Genomic DNA, 18001 nt, shown 5'->3' with positions numbered 1-18001 from the left:
CACATTCTGTTTCTTTGCTTTCACTGAGATACCATATATGATGGAAGGGATTTATTATTTCTTTGATTCTTTGCCTGGCGTTTTCGGGTACACACAGCTTTTTCCTAAGGACATGGAATTTAGCCCACAGCGTCCACACGCATCCATTACACACATTGTCTTTCATTTTAAGAGATTGCATGTGCACTTTACGATTGAGGAAAAAATATTATCAGGTTTGGGCCGCTTCACCTATGTGGTGTCGCATATCGTGTTATCTTAGTGGTTCATTATTGAAGAGCATGGTCTTTTGGGCAATATTTGCTTTCAAGCTGTCGGGTTTCCTTTTCTCGAGTGCATCATACTGAAGAGCGCCGATCAGGAGCGCCGTTCTGGTAATACAATATCACCTAATGACTGTACTTTGCCAATACCGAGCTGTTTCGTGACATCGTTGGTTATCTGTCTTGTGCCTTCAAATGCAGCTAACTTTTACTTGTTGAGTAGCATTTGTGAATGAAGTCAACGTTTGCACATATATAAATCCACGTAAATGAGCTCTGACTGCCAGGGATTGAATAAATGGGTAAGTTGACTGAGATGATCTGTTCGATTAAGCGCTAAGTACCCCGTGATCGAACACAGCCTCCCGGGGATCGACAAAGGGTCTAGCTGAAGTGATGTGGCATGAGAGAAAGAAAGGCACATTACCACCCAACCCTCGACACATCGTTGACAAATAACGAGATGAAACGAGACCATAATCATGAGAGACGATTCAACTGGATGGGGATTCTCATATACTTTATGTAAGCTTATGAGGATTTAGTGATTGATCCTGATCCTGAATGATCACTGTCAAAATCGAGGACAAGTCACGCACCCACTTTGAACCCTTGAGGTCGGGCGCAAGGTCATATTGGATAGCTTGGAATAAGCTTGAACCTCTGACAGTTGTCGTTTTAACATAGTATATGGGAAGAACAGATACAATTTATGCCATGGGTGATAGCCTTGATTTGATGTTGCAAGCTGTGGACTCCCCCAGCTATAAGATCTGCCTGAGAAATATAACAATGACGACGATGAAGTGGATGAGACAACCAAATTGAGTTGAGCCATGAGGTTGAGCCCGGCAGGACGGAGAGTTTTTTTTTGCTCAGGGGATCGATTAGGATTGGACCAGGCTTGGGACGAGATGCTATTTTTGTTCTTCTCCAAGGGAAGTTTTTCCATCGGACCACACCAACCTCCCGTCCAACCTAGACGGTCCCCCAGAAGCTGTCTACTTTTGGTCAAGACAGAGTGGATTGGGCATGGGTCCTTCAACTTGATTACGCTACGATTTGAACAGGGTGATTTCGGTAGACAAGGAAGAAGATGGGTAACTGACGTCGTAGCAACGGACCCTGAAAAGAAAGGGGAGTCAGAGAGAGAGGCAGCCGCTCAGCAGGCATGATGAGAAACCGCCAGGTCTTTTGCTATGCATATAAGAAAAGGGAAAGAAATAAAAATAATGTCAAAACTGTCGATCGCCCTCTGTTGACGCTGATGACGACGACTCACACTGATCGTAACATGGGTGGGTGATCCACCAACAACGTTGACATACGTAGGTACCTAGGCTTGTTAATCGTCTGAGGATTTCTCTATATTAAAGTAAAGAATATGATGTCAGATAACATCGAATGTCATACAGAGTCAGAGAGAGTATCCAAGATTTGGCATGTGAGAAGAGTTCGGGAAAACAGAGCAAAGCAATCAACAAACAGCCGAAATGACAATCCGCCCCTGACAGCAGTCATGCACTTTAAAGCAAAGACTTGGCTTCTGATGCATACCCGTGGAGACGGCCGTGCAGTACCAGAAACAATAGATCTTCAATACCTATGTTCACGTTGAGCAACGTTATCGAATCGGTTAACGATCACTACCGTAAGGCGAAACAGGCGGGCTTTCTCAACCTCCATAGCTGATGAAGACACAATCGGGCAACCTTAAAAAACATAAGAAAAACCCCACTGTACATTACAGTACTGTCAGTACTGCACTTAGACATGACTTAACCTAACCCAGCGTTCCCAGCTTGGTCGATAGTGGTCTCGACGCGGTGTGGCCGCCACAAACGGGCTGTTTCGGCTAGGGGACTTAGTTCCATAGTGGAGGTTAGTAGGTTCAGTCGGTTTAGGCGGCTCTGTGCTTTTTTCCCGGGCACCATCCATCCATGGACGTTAGAGACTGCCCTGTCAGCAATACCAAATAATGAGAAATCGTCAATAGGGTTAAATGGAGACTTCAGTTACAAGGTAATATTGGATGCATGCAAAATGCTCAGGGCAACAATATTAGTAGCGTAGCGATGAGGGCGGATAGTCTACGGATACCTCCTCTATAGGTACTATACTATCCATCCATGAATAGCACAGCCTCCATCCATCAAAGCCCGGGTCGCTACAGTACCACCCGACCCAGACCCATGCCTACTCTAGGTAGGTACCTAGGTAGGTAGGTAATGCTGTGTCTGCCAAATACGAGGCCCCCGGTCAGCAACGCAACCCAATCCCTGACCCACCCTATTCCTAGGTTCCATTCCTTATCTTCCTTTGTTTGTCCACCTCCACTTGATCCAGCCCTTGTCTCTTTTTATAAGTCTCTCGCTTTTCTCACTTGCACTCATCACACGACTCTTGCATTTCTTCGTGACTCTTATAGTCGACTTGCATCCAACCATCTCTCGCTCATCCTCTTACTCTCGCTTTTTGTTCTGTCTTTGTCATTTACTTGTCTTACTTCTCCATCTCTTTCTGTCGTTTAGATTAGGATCATAACCCACTTCGACACTTTTGGTCGATCTCACTCTCGCTCTCACAACTCATTTGACGGCCAACAAGACCTACTGTCAAGTAATCATAGATAAAACCGGAGCTGTCCTCTTAATCTCGAGCACACGGTTCACGTATCAACCAACGACTTGTTTCGATTTTAATCACGGACAGTCGATCTCCCTACTGGGCTGCAAATCCGGTTTGCGTCAGTAGGCTCAAAGCGCCATTACGCGTTTCTATCTACCACTCTTGAGCCGGGACGACAATCTTCTCTCGACATCTCGACTGATTCTTCTGTCTAATCGCCCTTGGCCTTATTATTTCCGGCACCCTCCTCAGTCACAGCCACCATGTACGCTACACGGCTTGTCAAGCTGCTACTGGTAGCTCTCGCTATTGTCTGCGTCGCACAGGCATCATGGATCGACCTTAACAGAATTCACCTGAAGGAGCGTCGCATTATGCGAAGAGCAAGCCCAAGCCAGAAGTCCGAGGACGCTCAACCAAGTGCTACCGCACCAGTCGACGAGCCCTCCGCTTCTCAAGCAGAACCAGATGATACAGCGGCTCCTACTGACGCAGCGGATTCCAAGTCTGATCAACCTGCCGATACCGCCGCCGACAAGCCTACCAAGGCTACCGATGAGCCTTCAAAGCCATCCGATACAGCTGCTGAACCCACTGCCGACGAATCCGCGAAGACTACAGCTGCGGATTCTTCTCCTACCAATGCTGATCCTACTACCAAAGCCGCCGAGAAATCCACTGCTGCTGATAGCAAGCCTACCGAGACCGCTGTTCCTTCTCCCACCAAAACTACCGACGATACTGAATCTACTGATGCTGCTGCCTCTCCCACTGACGACAATACTGCTGCTGATTCGACCAATGCAGCTTCTTCGCCAACCACCACCGCCGCCGCCAACAACAACAACAACAACAACAGCAGCAGCAAGAACCAGAACGATGACACTAGCAGCACCGCCGCCGACAACGATGGAGAGGCTGCTAGCACTGCAACTGAGAAAGACGTCCGAACTACCGCTAAGCCTGTGACCTCTACCCACATCGCCGTCGTCACAAGGACCAACAGCGATGGTAATCTTGAGACCATGACCACTACAAGTGTCTCTACCTCAACACCTGGACTCAGCGATGGCGATGATGACGGCAGCTCCTCCGGTATGTCGACCAAGACTCGCAACACTGTTATTGGCGTTGTTGTCGGTATTGGCGGTGCTATTGTTGTCGGTGCCCTCGGACTCGTTGCCTGGAGGATTTGGGGACGTAAGAAGCACAACGACGAGGCCGATGGTCTCATGGACTTTGACGAATCCAACAGCCGTCCTAACAGCAACGGTCCTTACCATAGCGTTGAGAAGACCGAATATGGCAGTGTTGGTAGCGCCGGCCCTCAGCGCAGCCCATTCGCCTCCACGCTGGACACTTATCATCAGCCAACACACGTAAACGCTTCATCCAACTTCTAGTTATGAAAAGATGGACTCTTTTATCCTTTGTTTTTCTTTAGCATGTCTGGTAAAAAAAGCATTATTCTCACTATCATCCCGCTCCATTCATTTGGATGGAAGTCATCAGGGTTATCGCGGGTGGCGTTTTCGGATACGAATCATTTGGGAGGTACATATAGAAAGTGCTGTACGAATTTGATAACGAAAGTTACGGCTGCAATTGACTGAAGCAGCATCAGTTGGACCACCAAAAGCAGTAGCTAGCTACCTTAGGACCTAAGGTGGTTTATCTTGGTGTATAGCAGTCTAATAGCATTACATACTCTGCATTGCTAGGCATGACGTGGTTTACGAGTTGATAGTTTTGAGCTTTTGGGGAGTAATTATGATTGCATATCTTGCTTTCTTCCCCTTACTGCGTGCATGAACCTGTCGGCATCAGAACGGATTACTTGCCCGTTACGTCTTGGTATTTCGAAATTCAATAATAACATCATCTCAAGATATGTTTTCCTATTCCATTATGTTGTGCTATGACTATTCGTTTGCGGCGCAAAAAAAAAAAGAGAAGAAGAAGTTGTCGGGACGCGCGAAACCACAGTTACTTTTGTTCAACAATGCTTCAGACTTGTGTAAATCAAAATGCCCTGATTCTAGACTCTCCCTTAGATGCTTGGATTTTTAGGTGCTACAATTTTGTGATACTCATTGTTCATCCTATATTCTCATCTCGCCCGGCATGGTTTTGGCACAGTATTTCTACCCTATAGAACCAACACGAGTAAATACGTTCTTGTGGCATACACAAGCTATTAGCTCCAAAGTATACGAGACATACTTTTAATATCTAGAGAACATACACTAACTATCCTAGGTTGCTATTTAAAGTCGCTTGCCACATGTTATTGAACGTTGTACAATCCGACTTTGTGGGAATTGTTTGAACCACTTAACTGCCGAGGAGGCTCAAGAACATACGTGTGGTCTCGCTCGGCACCATGAGCTACAGGTCTAACCATGGCAACTTTGATCTTCATATTTATCGTACTCAGTCACTTGGTATGAGAAAACGTATGCAGCTTCAGGACTGTGTAACTGCTACCAAGTTCTGTGTGCACGTTTCTCGAAAAACGCTGAAGGGTACATAACAAAGGGTTCGCAAAAAGACAACCGGCTCGGCATTTTATACTCGTACTCAAGGTAAGAGTATATGCACGCAAGGTATTTCTGCGACGGGATTGTGGCCAGGACTTTCCTTGTAGCGATCAAGGCTATCAGCTGCCTAGATGTCGTGCTGCTGTGACCCAAGGCGTAGCGTATTATGGAGAAATGGAAATGGAAATGGGTCTTTGGTACGGAGTATTCAGCGATGAGGCGAACACTCGTACTAAGTAATGAAGCGACCAGCTGAAGTGGAACTCTTACCATAACCATGTTCTCGGATAATTAGACATAAAAATGATGTCTATATCGCCCGGTCCTTGAGTTGAAGTCAGAACCCCTTCTACACAGGAGTTAAAGCTCCTAGAAAGGGAAAGCTGCGTGCCTGAGCTAACATTCCAGACGCAGCAACAAGTGGAGGGAGGTGGAGGAGGCCCGAGTTAGCTCAAGGTACGGGCGGGTGCGGCCTCGACGTTTTAAGGGTCCTGCAGTAAAGTAAACGAGGCGTAAACGCAAAAAAGAAAGGGGTGAGGGAGGAGTTGAGACCTTGACTGGGGCTGTTAAGATAAAATGAGAAAGTGACTGAATATGCGCAGAATATGTACAAGTCATGCATTCCAATGTATGTTTTGATGACAGTTAGCGAGTGTTTTGGGATGATGACATTGAATGCTGAGTTGTTCATTCTTCAATCGACCTAAAACTCCGGGGAAATGTTCGAGGAAGCAAGCCCACGTTGCTCATTGGCCTACTCCAGCAAGGGCCGGGTGCTTGTAGCGGACATCCCTCGAACCATGACAGAAATGGAACAAGAAACAAACCCCTGGTGCAACGATTATGGCACTGAAAGAGGTGAGTAAACTTGAGTACATCCATCCATTGCACCATAGGTACCCATACTGAGTACTGCAAGTCATCATAAAACCGTTGCTTCAGGCTGAAAAGCTAGAGGCCAAGTAGAAAGCCCGGGCAATCAGGTCGAAATGTTTTGTTTTGATGCCAGCGAAGCAATCGGTACTGGTCACCGACTGGTTCATCGCATCCAATGCTGATGTGCGGGTCGAGATCAAACGGTCTAGAAGCGTGAAATTGATAGCGAGTACACCCAGCACCAATAGATGGTGAAGCTGGTTGAATGTATCCCCTATCGCTCGTCTTGTTCATTGATTCGAAATTCTTCCAAGATGCTAGGGCCCTTGCCGAAATTACGTCGTGGCTAATGCGGGTACTCGTAGAGTGCGGGTCTCATTACCTACAGCACGAACAGGCGCTCCTTTGAAGATGTCTTTCTCCAAGCGAAGGGACTGGTCCAATACTAGAATAATGAGTAAGGTGAAGCATTAACAAGTTCCAGTGGCCAACTGTTCATGGAAAGGAAGAACTGGTGCAAATCTGGGTAGGTACCCAGGTACCTAACAAGAAAAAACAGCCCGTAAGTTGTGACAACTCACACACCCAGAACTGGAAGTGGCTGCCGTCTGGACCGAATCACACAAGCGCATCTCCTAAGTCAGCAGTCCATTGCTATTAGCACTGACACTGAGCTAATTCGAGGCAGGTGCACCCGGGCAGGTACGGCTAGGTAAGTACCTAGGTAGGTAGGTAGGTACATACGGTATCCGAACATTTTAACATGAAGCATCGAGTCCATCTCTCGGCCACTCATTGTTGAATGAAGCTCTCATCTAATCTCATCCTATCCTATCCCATCCCATCCCTCCTTCTCGAATGAGACCGTTGCCTTCATTTTGTTCTTCTCTTCACTCCGCAACTTGACCTCCTCCTCACCTTCTTCATTATTATCCCCTTTTACACCGTTATCGTAGGCTGTTTGACTCCCAACTGACAATAATTCAAGCCCTCAGATGAGTCCGGCCGCATTGTCTCTGTTCCCTTGTCTTCTTCTTCTGGCCACTCTTTTCCTTTCTTGAGGCCGTTTCCTTAGGTTCTCGATAGACGCTTTTTTTCTGGTATTCCAGGCGCCCCCCCTGGTGGTCCGTTTCCACACCCCGGAAATTTCCCACTTACGCTGCGCTCACAGCACAGGCAAACCGTCATTCCGATCGCCCCTTTATTAATAAAGTCGAACAACGCGTCGCGTTCTTAGATTATTCCTCGATCGTTAGAAATATCGGCCACGATTCTGGTTTCGCAAAACTGTGTCCCTCCCTCAGGCCTTCGAGATCGGCTTTTATACTAAGCGACCGACCTTGAGAGAAAAGGACTGGCTCTATTCGAGACTCAGCTGCAGACGTATTCTTGGTCTGCACTGATCTCCCTGGGTGAGTACACTGAACTGAACCACTTTTCCCTCCTTTCAGTCTTGGACATGTGTGAGCCCGCAGAGCACACATTCGTCTCCTGACGCCACTGCATAACTGACGGCTGCTGACTGGGAGCCGCTCAATAAACAGGCTACTGTAAAGACGTCTTCTACAACGTCAACAGCTGCTCCTCCTGGTGCATCCGCACAGGACGGTCACGGAGCTTCACCCTCTCGATCCCGCCCTGCCTCACCGGCCTCTCCAGCTCTTTCGAACACTTCAACCGTTGACGGCGAAGAGGAAATCGAGTCTTCCCCCGTCCTCGTTACTCTTCAAGCTCCCCGACTTCCAGAAAGAGCTCTACAATTTTTAAGAACACCACCTCCCGAGACCACTCAATTCGGTACTGCTAGCTGGGGTTCTCCTTACCCCCAGTCGGATAGCAACCTCCGCCGTCGAAGTTTGAGCAGCGAAGGCTCGGACGAATCTCCAATTCACCACTTGGACATCGAGACCCCTTTTCTCCGTCCAATTCCTGATCTACTACGATCGCAGTCAGACCCACAGGGCTCTTCGCTGAGCGCCGCCGCCGCCGTCCTTGCAAACCGTGCTCGCCGACCGACTCGGGGACTTACTGAAGATTGGATCCGTACTCATACCACCGACGACCCCAACGACGAGAGTCGACATTGGTTCAGTGACGGAAGTGGAAGTGAGCACTCTTCGTTGAGCGGCTCCGAACCTGCTTGGCTGGAGGAAGGCGAGATTCGCACTCCGCGAGCTACTCAGAGAACAAGAAACGTGTCTCGAGAAGGATCTGGGCACCATCCACGGGCCAGGTCTAGCATCGAGACTCTCAGACCAGGGGATTCCCCAAGTCCCAAGACGGGGCAAAACAACAGTATGGCGACCTCCGAAGCCGCACCAGTAATGCATGATGCGGCGAGCGACAGGTCTCAGGCCGCCTCCACTCCGGAAGTACCTGTCGCAGAAACTACAGAAAAGCGTCTCCCTAGCCGTCCTACTAACGGGGAGCCTGCGCTGCCCGCCACACCGAAGAAGGGCACTCAAAAGCCTCTCCCCAAGGAGCCTGCACCGACACCTCGTCTGAAGAAGAAGGTGCCATGGAGAGGCAAGAATATCATGGTCCTTATCCCACGGGATACTGAACGAGGACAACCTGGTAATGCGCCCATGCCTCTGCGCCAGGATGAGATAGAACGGATGTTTGCGTCTTGGGAAGAGCTCGGATATGATATTTCAGGATTTGATTTGGAAGTTGAGGGCTACCAAGTAGAAGGCACAGCCGATTCTCAAACCCGAGACACCTGGCCAGATTTTGACGAAGTCGTTAGGGAGAGGGAACAGCGTAGCTTCAAAGTCACACTTCCCGACTTGGATGGCTGGAAAAAATACGAGGCAGATCTTCAAGAGGCCAAACTGCGGGCGCTTGGTGTGTCCTTCGGCGATGATGAACCAGTGCCCTCGCCTGCTACCACAGATCTGAGCCGCCAACCCTCCGCTCAATACCCTCCGCTTCCATTCTCTCCCCCTCTGCCAACATCGTCAGCCTCCAGCAACCATGGCATACCTGGATTTCAACCTGGTCACTTTACACGACCTTCCACAAATAGTCCTGGTCTATCACATGGTGCCTCACCACTCTCGTTCGCAGGCATGCCCGGCAAGTTCAACCCCAGGCAATCTATCTCATTTCCTGCCAATAGTTCGCCTTTTGGTTTCCAGCAACAAACTCCACAAGGTTGGCCTGGCCTTAACCGCCACGATTCACCTTCTCTTATGGGCATGATGTCTCCTCACTCACCTTTTGGAGGACCCGAGAGCCCTGGCATGAATATCCACCAGCGTCACCAGTCCCTGCAGTATCCCATGATGCCCCACCAGCAATTCTCATACTTGCAGCCTGCCCGTAACTCTCCTCGCCTGCAAGAGGTCCGCGAGGATGAGGAGGAGGCTCCGAGCAAGAGTCCCTCGATGACACCGGAGCCGTCTCAACAACAAAATACTGACACCCTACAAGCCGAGATTGATGACGCTGAATACCATCTGGAAGAGCAACTTCGCAATGAATTAGAGCATGAGGACTACAACCCCCAGCCCCAGAACGAGCAACCTGCAACCTTCCCAGACCCGTTTGAGTCTGCTCATGGTCACCAAGCTTCTAACCAATTTCCTGTCCAGGAACGATTTGCCAGCGAGCAGTCCAAGCCTCTTGTGTTGCATCATCCTCGACCTCACAGTCGTGGGCATTCACTTTCTCAGGGCTACTTCCGTGACCATAATGAAAACAGTGTCACTGCTGATGAGAGCAACCTCACCAAGTTTAGCAGTCTTAATGAGATCCCAGAATCTCACAAGCCAGATGAGGCTTATGAGATTGAGACCAACCCTAGCAATCTTGGTACCCCTGTTCAAGAGATCGACTTCCCTGGGTTCGGCCATCAGAAGAACTTCTCGACAGCCAGCAACCCCTGGAACGACGCTGGCTCCGCTGGCAGTGGCAATCAGATGGACCGACGTTCTAGCCATGTTAGCAAACCCTCGCTGTCTAAGCTTAACGTGCAAGCGCCTGAGTTCAAGTTTAACCCTGCAAGCTCATTCACACCTGGCCAGTTCGACTTTGGTAGCAAGAGCAGCACTTTTCAGCCTGGTGCTAGCAGCTTTGAACCTGCTGTCAACACCTTTGAACCAACGGCCAGTACCTTCCAACCCGGTGCTAGCAGCTTCCAACCTGGCGCGAGCACGTTCAGGCCGGGTGCTAGCAGCTTCCAGCCTACTGCCAGCACTTTCGAACCGAGCAGTTTCCAGGCTGCCAACTTTGAACCTGTTGGTTTCCAGCCCTCTGTATTCCAGGCCAATACCGACCTTTCTGGCACAAATATGTTCAGCTCTCCACCTGCGAAGGAGCCTTCACAAGTTACACCGGCAAAGATTAACGTTAACGCGCCGTCGTTTTCACCAGCCGAAAGTGCTTTCAGCTTCTCCACGTCAGGTCCCAAATTCAATGTCGCTGCACCCACGTTTACACCCCATTCTGATTCTTTCACGAGCCCGGCTAGCCAGGGCAAACATGGCAGCATTTTCGGAAGCATCGATCTCAGCTCCAACGACATGCAATCGAACAAGAAGTCGAAGGCAGTGCCGATCGTTAGACCATCTAGTCGTTCGTCTGCTAATTCAGAAGAGCCCGAGGAGCAGCTCGACGTCGATGGCCGGCCACTTGCTGATGAGAACAGATTCAAGCGAGCACGCAGTTCTGCACCCGGTGGTGACGATGTGCCATTATTTGCAGAGCAGCCCAGTGAACAAGATATTTCGCCTCAAGAAACTCAACAAAACACACAAGACGAGCATGCTCTGCCTGCGGATACCTCTATGTCTTCTATTGTCACCTCCGATCAGGTTGATACCAAGGCGACCACCGCTGCCCCATCCGCCGCGCCTTCTGTCACATCGACTACAGAGAACAACAACTGGAAGCCTTATGAGTTCGAGTCCAACCAGGATATCCAGAACTTCAACGAAGCCCGTCCCTTTGGCGAAGAAAGCTTTACACATGGTCACAGGAAGACACTATCCGCTAATGCCGAACCTTTCAAGCCTGGCGCGAGTTCCAACGGAGACACCACACAGACTGAACAAGAAGACGAGGTGTCTGACCTTTCTCCTGTGGCTAGCCCTGTACCTGCTCGTGCTACTTCTGGACTCGGTGCTTCTCGTTTCAACACTGATCAGCCTCCTCCAAGGACATTCTCCAAGGGACTTGGCGCTTCTCGTTTCGCCGATCCCGTCAAACCAGCTAAGGGTCTGGCCGCTTCCAGATTTGCTAAGAGCCCGACGACTGAGGAGAAGCCTCTCCCTCCTGTACCCGTCGAGGATGATGTCGTTGAATCTGTCGAGGAGGACACGCCTGAGCTTTCAGCTACCGCGCTACCCGCTACTGGCCGTGGCAGCAATGAGCCGACATTCGAGGAGATCGATGCCGTGATGGATCAGTTCTTTGATGACCCTACAATGGGTGTCAATAAAACACGCGAATCTTCACAGTGGCCGCAGAGCAGCCCTGTTCACAACTTGTCGGCCGTTGCAAATTCTTCACCCTATAAATTAGAGCCTGCAATTGACCGGTACATGCGTGACGAGGCTAGTTCGACACCTAGGGAGTATCATGTTCTTCCCCAGAACTCTGTCCAACCTATGCCCAGTACAGAGTTTGAGGATCCCTTCCTCGACCCCCCTATGCTCAATGCTGGCCAAGCTAATGATGGTGAGAGCCTGCCAGCTAGTGACTGGGAGGGTGCCTTCACTGAAGATGAGCATGACAAGTTGGAGAACCGAGCGCAGTTCTTCGATGGTCGTGTTAACGAAGTAGTTGGCAATCTGTTGGCGTCTCGCCTTGAACCATTGGAAAAGGCTCTCTTTTCTATTCAACAAGTCTTGGCCACTCGAGCACGTGGTACTCCTTCCTCCCGCCGCGATATGCGCAGTATGTCTGCCGAACTCCAACAGAGTGATGCCGATGATGAGGACGAGGAACCCATTTTCCGCCGCTCAATGAGTCCTCGAAGGGATCGACGCCTTGACCAGATCCGAATCGCGGTTATGGAGGGTCTTCAGGCTCAGCAACGCACCCAAGTTGAAGCCTCAGCCCCTGCTTCTGTTCCGGTAACTTCAGAAAACCCTCCTGCGGCTATTCTGGAGCTCATCGAGGCTCTCAAAGAGCAGTACACCAACAACGTTGGCCGCGATGGTGATCTGAAAAAGATGATCCAGGAAGCCGTCCAGGCTAGCGTACCCGCCGTCAAATCTGAACAGGAAGAAAGCTCGAAGGTCACTGAGCTTCAGAGTAAGATTACCGACCTTGAACAACGTTTGTATTTTGAGCAGACCAAGGTCGAGAACGAGGTCTCTGAGAGACGGGCTGCTGAGGATATGGCGGCCGAGCTTGTGCGCAAACTTCAAACCGCCGAAACACGTATTGAGGTCGAAATCATCAACCGTAGCGTTTTTGACCAGCGTGTGGCCGATCTTGAAGAAAGACTTCGGGGGGCTGAAGAACTGAGCGAGGAATCAATTCTTGCTCGCCGTGCTGCTGAAGATAAGCTGACTGAATCTCGTGTTCACCAAGAGACCGCTGCTGAAGAGGTGGTTCGTCTCCGCGAACTGATTGAGCAGAGGGACCATAAGTTGCGTTCCCTGGAGCAAGCGAACAGCAAGACTGCTATGCGTATCGCTCTTCTAGAAGCTGCTCAGAACAACGCTACCCAGGCCCAACACGAAGCCATTGCCAAGTGTAAGGGTATGGAAGTTGAGCTCAAGGACGTTCGTCAAGACAACCACCACTGGCGTGCCGAGGCTGAGCGGTACGACGAGTCTGCCCGGCAAAAGGGCGCTGAGTTAAACCGTGCATTGGAAGACAACCAGCACATGCAGAAGTCTTTGACCACCCTTACTACCCAGCTTGAGGAGAATGAACGTATCCGCGAATCTTGGCGTAGCAAGTTTGTCTCTCTTCAAGAAGACATGGGTAGGGCTGCTCGTGAAATCGCTGAAGAGAATGCTCGTCGCATCAAGAAAGACCAGGCTATGCTTGCTAGACAGGAAGTATTGGACGCTCGTCTCCAGGCCGAGGCTAAGACCCGCGAGCGTTTGGAGATTGAGATGGATCGTCTGCAATCGAACGAACGATCCGGCATGCGTGCCAACAACGAGTGTGCTCGCTTGGAAGGCATAATTGGCGAGCTGAAGACCGAAAACCACAAGCTCGAGCAGAAAGCTATGCGGTATCAGCGCGAGTTCGAGGAGGCACGCGAATCTGGACTCAGCGAGGTTAAGAGAACTAGAATGGCTTTGCAGACTGAGATCGACACCGCCAACAACCAGGTCAACTACATCCGAGAGGAACTTGAAGAGCATAATTCCAAACTTCGAGCTGAGCTGGATAGCGTTAGACTTGAAGTCGACACCGCTAAAGCACAGAATGAGATGCTTTTGGAGGAGGCTGAGAACAGTAAAACAGTCGAGCTCGACGAACTCACTCGCAAGCATCAGAACGAAATGGAAGATCTTCAAACTCGATATGAGCGACGAGTTCACAACGCCCAAGAGGATGCTCACAAGGCTGAGCAACACCTTCTTGAGCGTCTCAGTCTGTCAGCTTCTAAGACCGAGCATCTTCAAGATCGCATTCTCCATCTTGAGGACAAGCTCGAAATCGCGAAACAAGCTGCCGCCGCCGCCGCACAAGCCGCCAAATCTGCAGGGGCCGACGTCCATGTTCCTGTCGCTCAGCCGAGAAGGGCCACTCGAGACCTCGACCCACCTGAGAGAATCTCTCCCCAGGCTCTTCGTGAATCTATCATGGTACTCCAGGAACAACTCCAGGCTCGCGAGCAGCGCATCGAGGAACTGGAACAAACTCTATCTAAGACTGATCCCGAAGCCAACACTAAGATCACCAAACGTGATGATGAAATCACCTGGCTGCGCGAGCTCCTGGCTGTCAGGCACGAGAACCTACAAGATATCATTGCGGCTCTTCAAAGCGACTCTTTTGATCGCGACGCAGTGAAGGACGCCGCGATCAGACTCAAGGCAAACCTACAGATGGAAGAACAGGAGCGAGAGAGGGCAATGAATGGTGGTTCCGCCATCAACTTACCCAACATTGCTCAGACAATTCAGAATGCTACGCCTCGCGTGGCACAAACCATTGGTCCCCTGGCAGCTGCTTGGGGTAACTGGCGAAAGGGTAACCGCGCCCAACCCTCACTAAGCAGCCTCTCTGGCGTCCTCAGTTCTCCTGCCCCTCGACGGAAAGCTACCCCCTCGCGTAGCAACTCGACCTCCCAGAACAAACCTATGGGGGGTCTCATGACACCTCCCGCTTCCACTGTCCGTCAGACATCGCTAGTGGATAATGAGCCCCAACCCACCGCCTTTGCAAGTACTGGACGTCGCTTCCCATCGCAAAGCCACGCTCCTGGACGAGCACGAGGAGCTTCCAATACTTCGCATAGAGCGGAGCAAGCCATCGTTACACCACCGCCTGTTGAATCAGAGGACGAGCCCATGACTCCTCCAATGATGCGAACGAGTGGCTACGACTCAGATGCACAACCCGGAGATTTCGACGATAACGATTTCTTCGAAGACTAGGCGGAATCACGAGCTTGAGGGGCCGTGACTGGGATCTACATTGTCATGGTTATCTATAATCTACTATTTCCTTTGTCAAAACATTGAAAAACGGCTGATGCATAAATATTTGCGCTGCACATTATTATACTAGTTTCATCGAGACTGCCAACCTAGAAAGATACCCCCTTTTGGATTCATGTTTATGCCACAGATTGGGATTTGTTCATCTTTTGATTTACCCCGTCTTTTTTTGCACTCTGTTCTTCTGCTCCATTCTGAAGCCTGTGTGTGTCTTGGAGGATGGTTACTTGATGAAAGAATACTATGAACACTTGACAAAAAGAGAAAGAAAAAAAAAAGTGGACAAAAGTCAGGCAACAGATTGCGAAATCGACATTTTCTTTTTTGATATTTCAGTACCCCTTACTGTCGCTTCCATGGAAGTGTGGTAGACATCACTTCGACGCGACAATGCATTCTATATGATTGCTTGTTGTACATAATCGTAATTAACTCTCAAAAGAAGAATTGGAATGAGATATAATGCATTGATCTTGACATGATGTGACACATAGCAATTGAATGAACAATGGGTATAGAATGTGTAGTGTCAAAACGAGAAGGTTTCTCTTATTTCATTAAGGATACCCAGGTATGGCCAAGAAGATCCGTGATAACTCGCTGTTGTCCGAAATACACAACATCTATTTTAGTGATTGCTTAGAAGCTTCTCTACAGCCCATTTCACAGAGAAGTTGCGCAGATCCGAATAGTGCTGACCGACACCAACAAAAAGGACCGGGACATTGGTTGCATGAACGAGACTAACTAGAGTGCCTACCATGTCGCCAACCGTATCACACTTGGAGATAATGAAACCATCTAGCGTGCGGACAGCGCCAAAAGCAGCATTGAAGTTTCGAGCCTGCGCGACTGAGTCGGTGCCAACAAGAGCCTTATTGAGTGGTTAGTCAATGAGCAGTGAAGTGCGAGAAGATGAGAGACTTACCTCGCCAACCATGAGAATCTTGTCGGGCTGAGCGAACTTGGCAAACTTCTCAAGAGACGACATAAGACGCTGGTCATTATGCCTTCTACCGGCTGTATCGATAAGGACGACGTCATAGCCCTCCTGTGCAGCATGACTCACAGCATCCTTCGCAACAGTGGCGGCGTCTTTGCCGTAACCCTTCTGGTAGAGCTCGACACGACCACCTTCACGGGCCGTCAGCTCCTTAAGGTTGCGAACGTGAACAGCAAGTTGCTCGACAGCACCAGAACGGAAAGTGTCACCGGCAGCAATGAGAACCTTGTACTTGTTCTGGAGAAGGAAGAAGCAGATCTTGGAAAGGTTGGTGGATTTGCCGACACCGTTGACACCGACAATGGACATGACATATGGGCGGGCCTTGCGGAGAGATGTTACAGGGGGAGCGGTAATGGCGTCGATCTCGCGGAGAAGATCGAGCGACGATGTGGGAGTGAGCATCTTTGTTAATGAGGCTTCCATAGCGGCTTGGATCCTGGCGTTGATACCTGTGATACTTGTCAGTATGGGGGGTTTGATCGGATTTAGATACAACGTACTCTCGAAACTGCCAGTCTTCACACCGACCAATTCCTTCTCTACGCCTTCGCACAATCGCACAGCAGCCTCTCGGGCTACGTTCTTCTGCAATAAGTGCTCCTCCATACCCTTCATAGCCTTGTCGAGGTCCTCCTTGGTCAAAGTCTTGCCTCCGACAACATTGCGGAAGAGACCACTGATGGCACTGACGCCGGATCCCAAGAGACCAGACTTGGATTGTGACTTTGCTCCTGCCGCCTTCTCCGCTTCCGAGGCCAAGATCTCGTGTACCTCGTCACCCAAGTCCTTCAACACAAACTTGCCCTTTGACGTCGAGCCCCATGTATTGGAGTCAATTTCATCCACTGCAGTCGATCGCCCTTCAGCCTCTGAATCGCTGGTAGCGTGCGCCTTTGCGGAGTAGTCAAGCTGCACGTCGTCATCCTCATCCGCGAAGCCATCGGCATCCCACTTACGCCCCTTCTTGGTGGCAGCCTTCCTCTTCCGGGGCGCCTCGTCTCCGGAAGAGGCGGGAGCGGATGTTTGATTCTTAGCTTTGCGCGCACGTCGCGAGATCTTTGCTATTGGGCCGCCCTTGGCGACAAGAAGGTGGTTGCTTGGTGTGCCGGGTCGCGAACCGTTTGGCGTCAAGGCAGGGGTAGACTCGTCTGCGGACAGGGCATCCTGAGGTCCATTGAGGTGGCGTCCTCGGTATGTTAGACCGGGCGCAACAGGGGGTTCGTCGCCAGTGTTATCTGAGATGATTTCCTCTTCCAATGGGACTGCGCCGGCCGTGATGGTGGTGGAGGGACCCTTGGTACTAGTTTGGTCTAGCTCCTCGAGTTGCACGTCAAAGTATTCATCGAAAGCATGGCATTCAACAAGGGTGGTATGCGGCTTCGTTAATTGTTCGCCGTAGAGCTTGACAAAAATGGTCTTGATGTTATCGACGAGCTTGTCAACCCATGAGAGGTGGAGGAGGGATCGGTAGACAGCCTAAGAGGGGTGGGGACGTCAGCGCCGAGGATCGGGGGAAGAAGCCATCATGACAAGTAAGATCAAATACTCACAACGAAAATAATTCCCAGTTCTTTGACAAGAGTCCACTTGAGAGTGTGCTGGTCACTCTTGTAGGGGGGGTTGACAGCTGCTGATCTAGAGTCACTGAGTGCAATGGCGCCACTCTTCTCTTCGATGAAAGTATCCGCGATGAAGTTGTTGATGATGGAAGGATTTATGGGTGTGTATGTGCGCGACCAGACGACGACACCTGAGGTGGTCAATATTTCGAACGAGTCCAGCATTTTGTGTTTGTATGTTTCCCTTCTCTTAGGTCTGAGTTGTGCGAGCAGAGAATGATGATGTTGGTGTGAGAATCAAGGTCGCGGCCAACGGGGGGGAGGCGAAAGATTAGATGGTAGATGTGGCTCCAGGACTGTAGTGTCGAGAGTGTAAGTAACGTAACCCAGATAAGATAAAACCGCTGCACATCAAAATGAGGGACAGACATCCATGGAGGGATGGGGACGAGGGACTCGACCAGACCCGACCCGGCCGGACACGCCGCACTAG

General features: G+C 50.2%; 4 protein-coding genes across 4 annotated transcripts; 2 read left to right on the top strand and 2 right to left on the bottom strand.

Moving 5' to 3' along the window:
• Positions 1-238: 238 nt before the first annotated feature.
• Positions 239-1431, bottom strand: B0J16DRAFT_133156 (uncharacterized protein). Its single transcript, XM_046121777.1, has 2 exons — positions 863-1431; positions 239-793 (listed from the first exon to the last, which is right to left on the bottom strand). Exons 1-2 carry the CDS (start codon positions 1213-1215, stop codon positions 502-504), a joined length of 645 nt encoding a protein of 214 aa, XP_045983112.1. The 5' UTR covers positions 1216-1431; the 3' UTR covers positions 239-501.
• Positions 1432-2974: 1543 nt separating this feature from the next.
• Positions 2975-4552, top strand: B0J16DRAFT_133134 (uncharacterized protein). Its single transcript, XM_046121776.1, has one exon. It carries the CDS (start codon positions 3155-3157, stop codon positions 4292-4294), a length of 1140 nt encoding a protein of 379 aa, XP_045983111.1. The 5' UTR covers positions 2975-3154; the 3' UTR covers positions 4295-4552.
• Positions 4553-7766: 3214 nt separating this feature from the next.
• B0J16DRAFT_399221 (uncharacterized protein) lies at positions 7767-15354 on the top strand (the record flags this gene model as incomplete). Its single annotated transcript, XM_046132440.1, has 2 exons — positions 7767-7770; positions 7886-15354. 2 exons carry the CDS (start codon positions 7767-7769, stop codon positions 14878-14880), a joined length of 6999 nt encoding a protein of 2332 aa, XP_045983110.1. The 3' UTR covers positions 14881-15354.
• B0J16DRAFT_341710 (signal recognition particle, alpha subunit, N-terminal-domain-containing protein) lies at positions 15157-17931 on the bottom strand. The gene is made up of 4 exons (XM_046127853.1): positions 17500-17931; positions 16450-17425; positions 15872-16398; positions 15157-15817 (listed from the first exon to the last, which is right to left on the bottom strand). Exons 1-4 carry the CDS (start codon positions 17731-17733, stop codon positions 15572-15574), a joined length of 1983 nt encoding a protein of 660 aa, XP_045983109.1. The 5' UTR covers positions 17734-17931; the 3' UTR covers positions 15157-15571.
• Between the last annotated feature and the right edge of the window lie 70 nt (positions 17932-18001).

The sequence above is a fragment of the Fusarium flagelliforme genome, assembly GCF_020744385.1.
Source record: "Fusarium flagelliforme strain FIESC 12 MPI-CAGE-AA-0113 chromosome Unknown B0J16scaffold_4, whole genome shotgun sequence".
NCBI lineage: Eukaryota > Fungi > Ascomycota > Sordariomycetes > Hypocreales > Nectriaceae > Fusarium > Fusarium flagelliforme.
This window is presented reverse-complemented; position numbering and strand designations above follow the sequence as displayed.

Coding starts and splice junctions, on each gene's coding strand:
- B0J16DRAFT_133156 (XM_046121777.1), bottom strand. CDS start 1,215: ATGGAAAAACTTCCCTTGGAGAAGAACAAAAATAGCATCTCGTCCCAA. Junction 794..862: donor ACCTCAAGGGTTCAAAGTGG/GTGCGTGACTTG, acceptor AATCCTCATAAG/CTTACATAAAGTATATGAGA.
- B0J16DRAFT_133134 (XM_046121776.1), top strand. CDS start 3,155: ATGTACGCTACACGGCTTGTCAAGCTGCTACTGGTAGCTCTCGCTATT.
- B0J16DRAFT_341710 (XM_046127853.1), bottom strand. CDS start 17,733: ATGCTGGACTCGTTCGAAATATTGACCACCTCAGGTGTCGTCGTCTGG. Junction 16,399..16,449: donor GAAGACTGGCAGTTTCGAGA/GTACGTTGTATC, acceptor CAAGTATCACAG/GTATCAACGCCAGGATCCAA. Junction 15,818..15,871: donor AGATTCTCATGGTTGGCGAG/GTAAGTCTCTCA, acceptor CCACTCAATAAG/GCTCTTGTTGGCACCGACTC.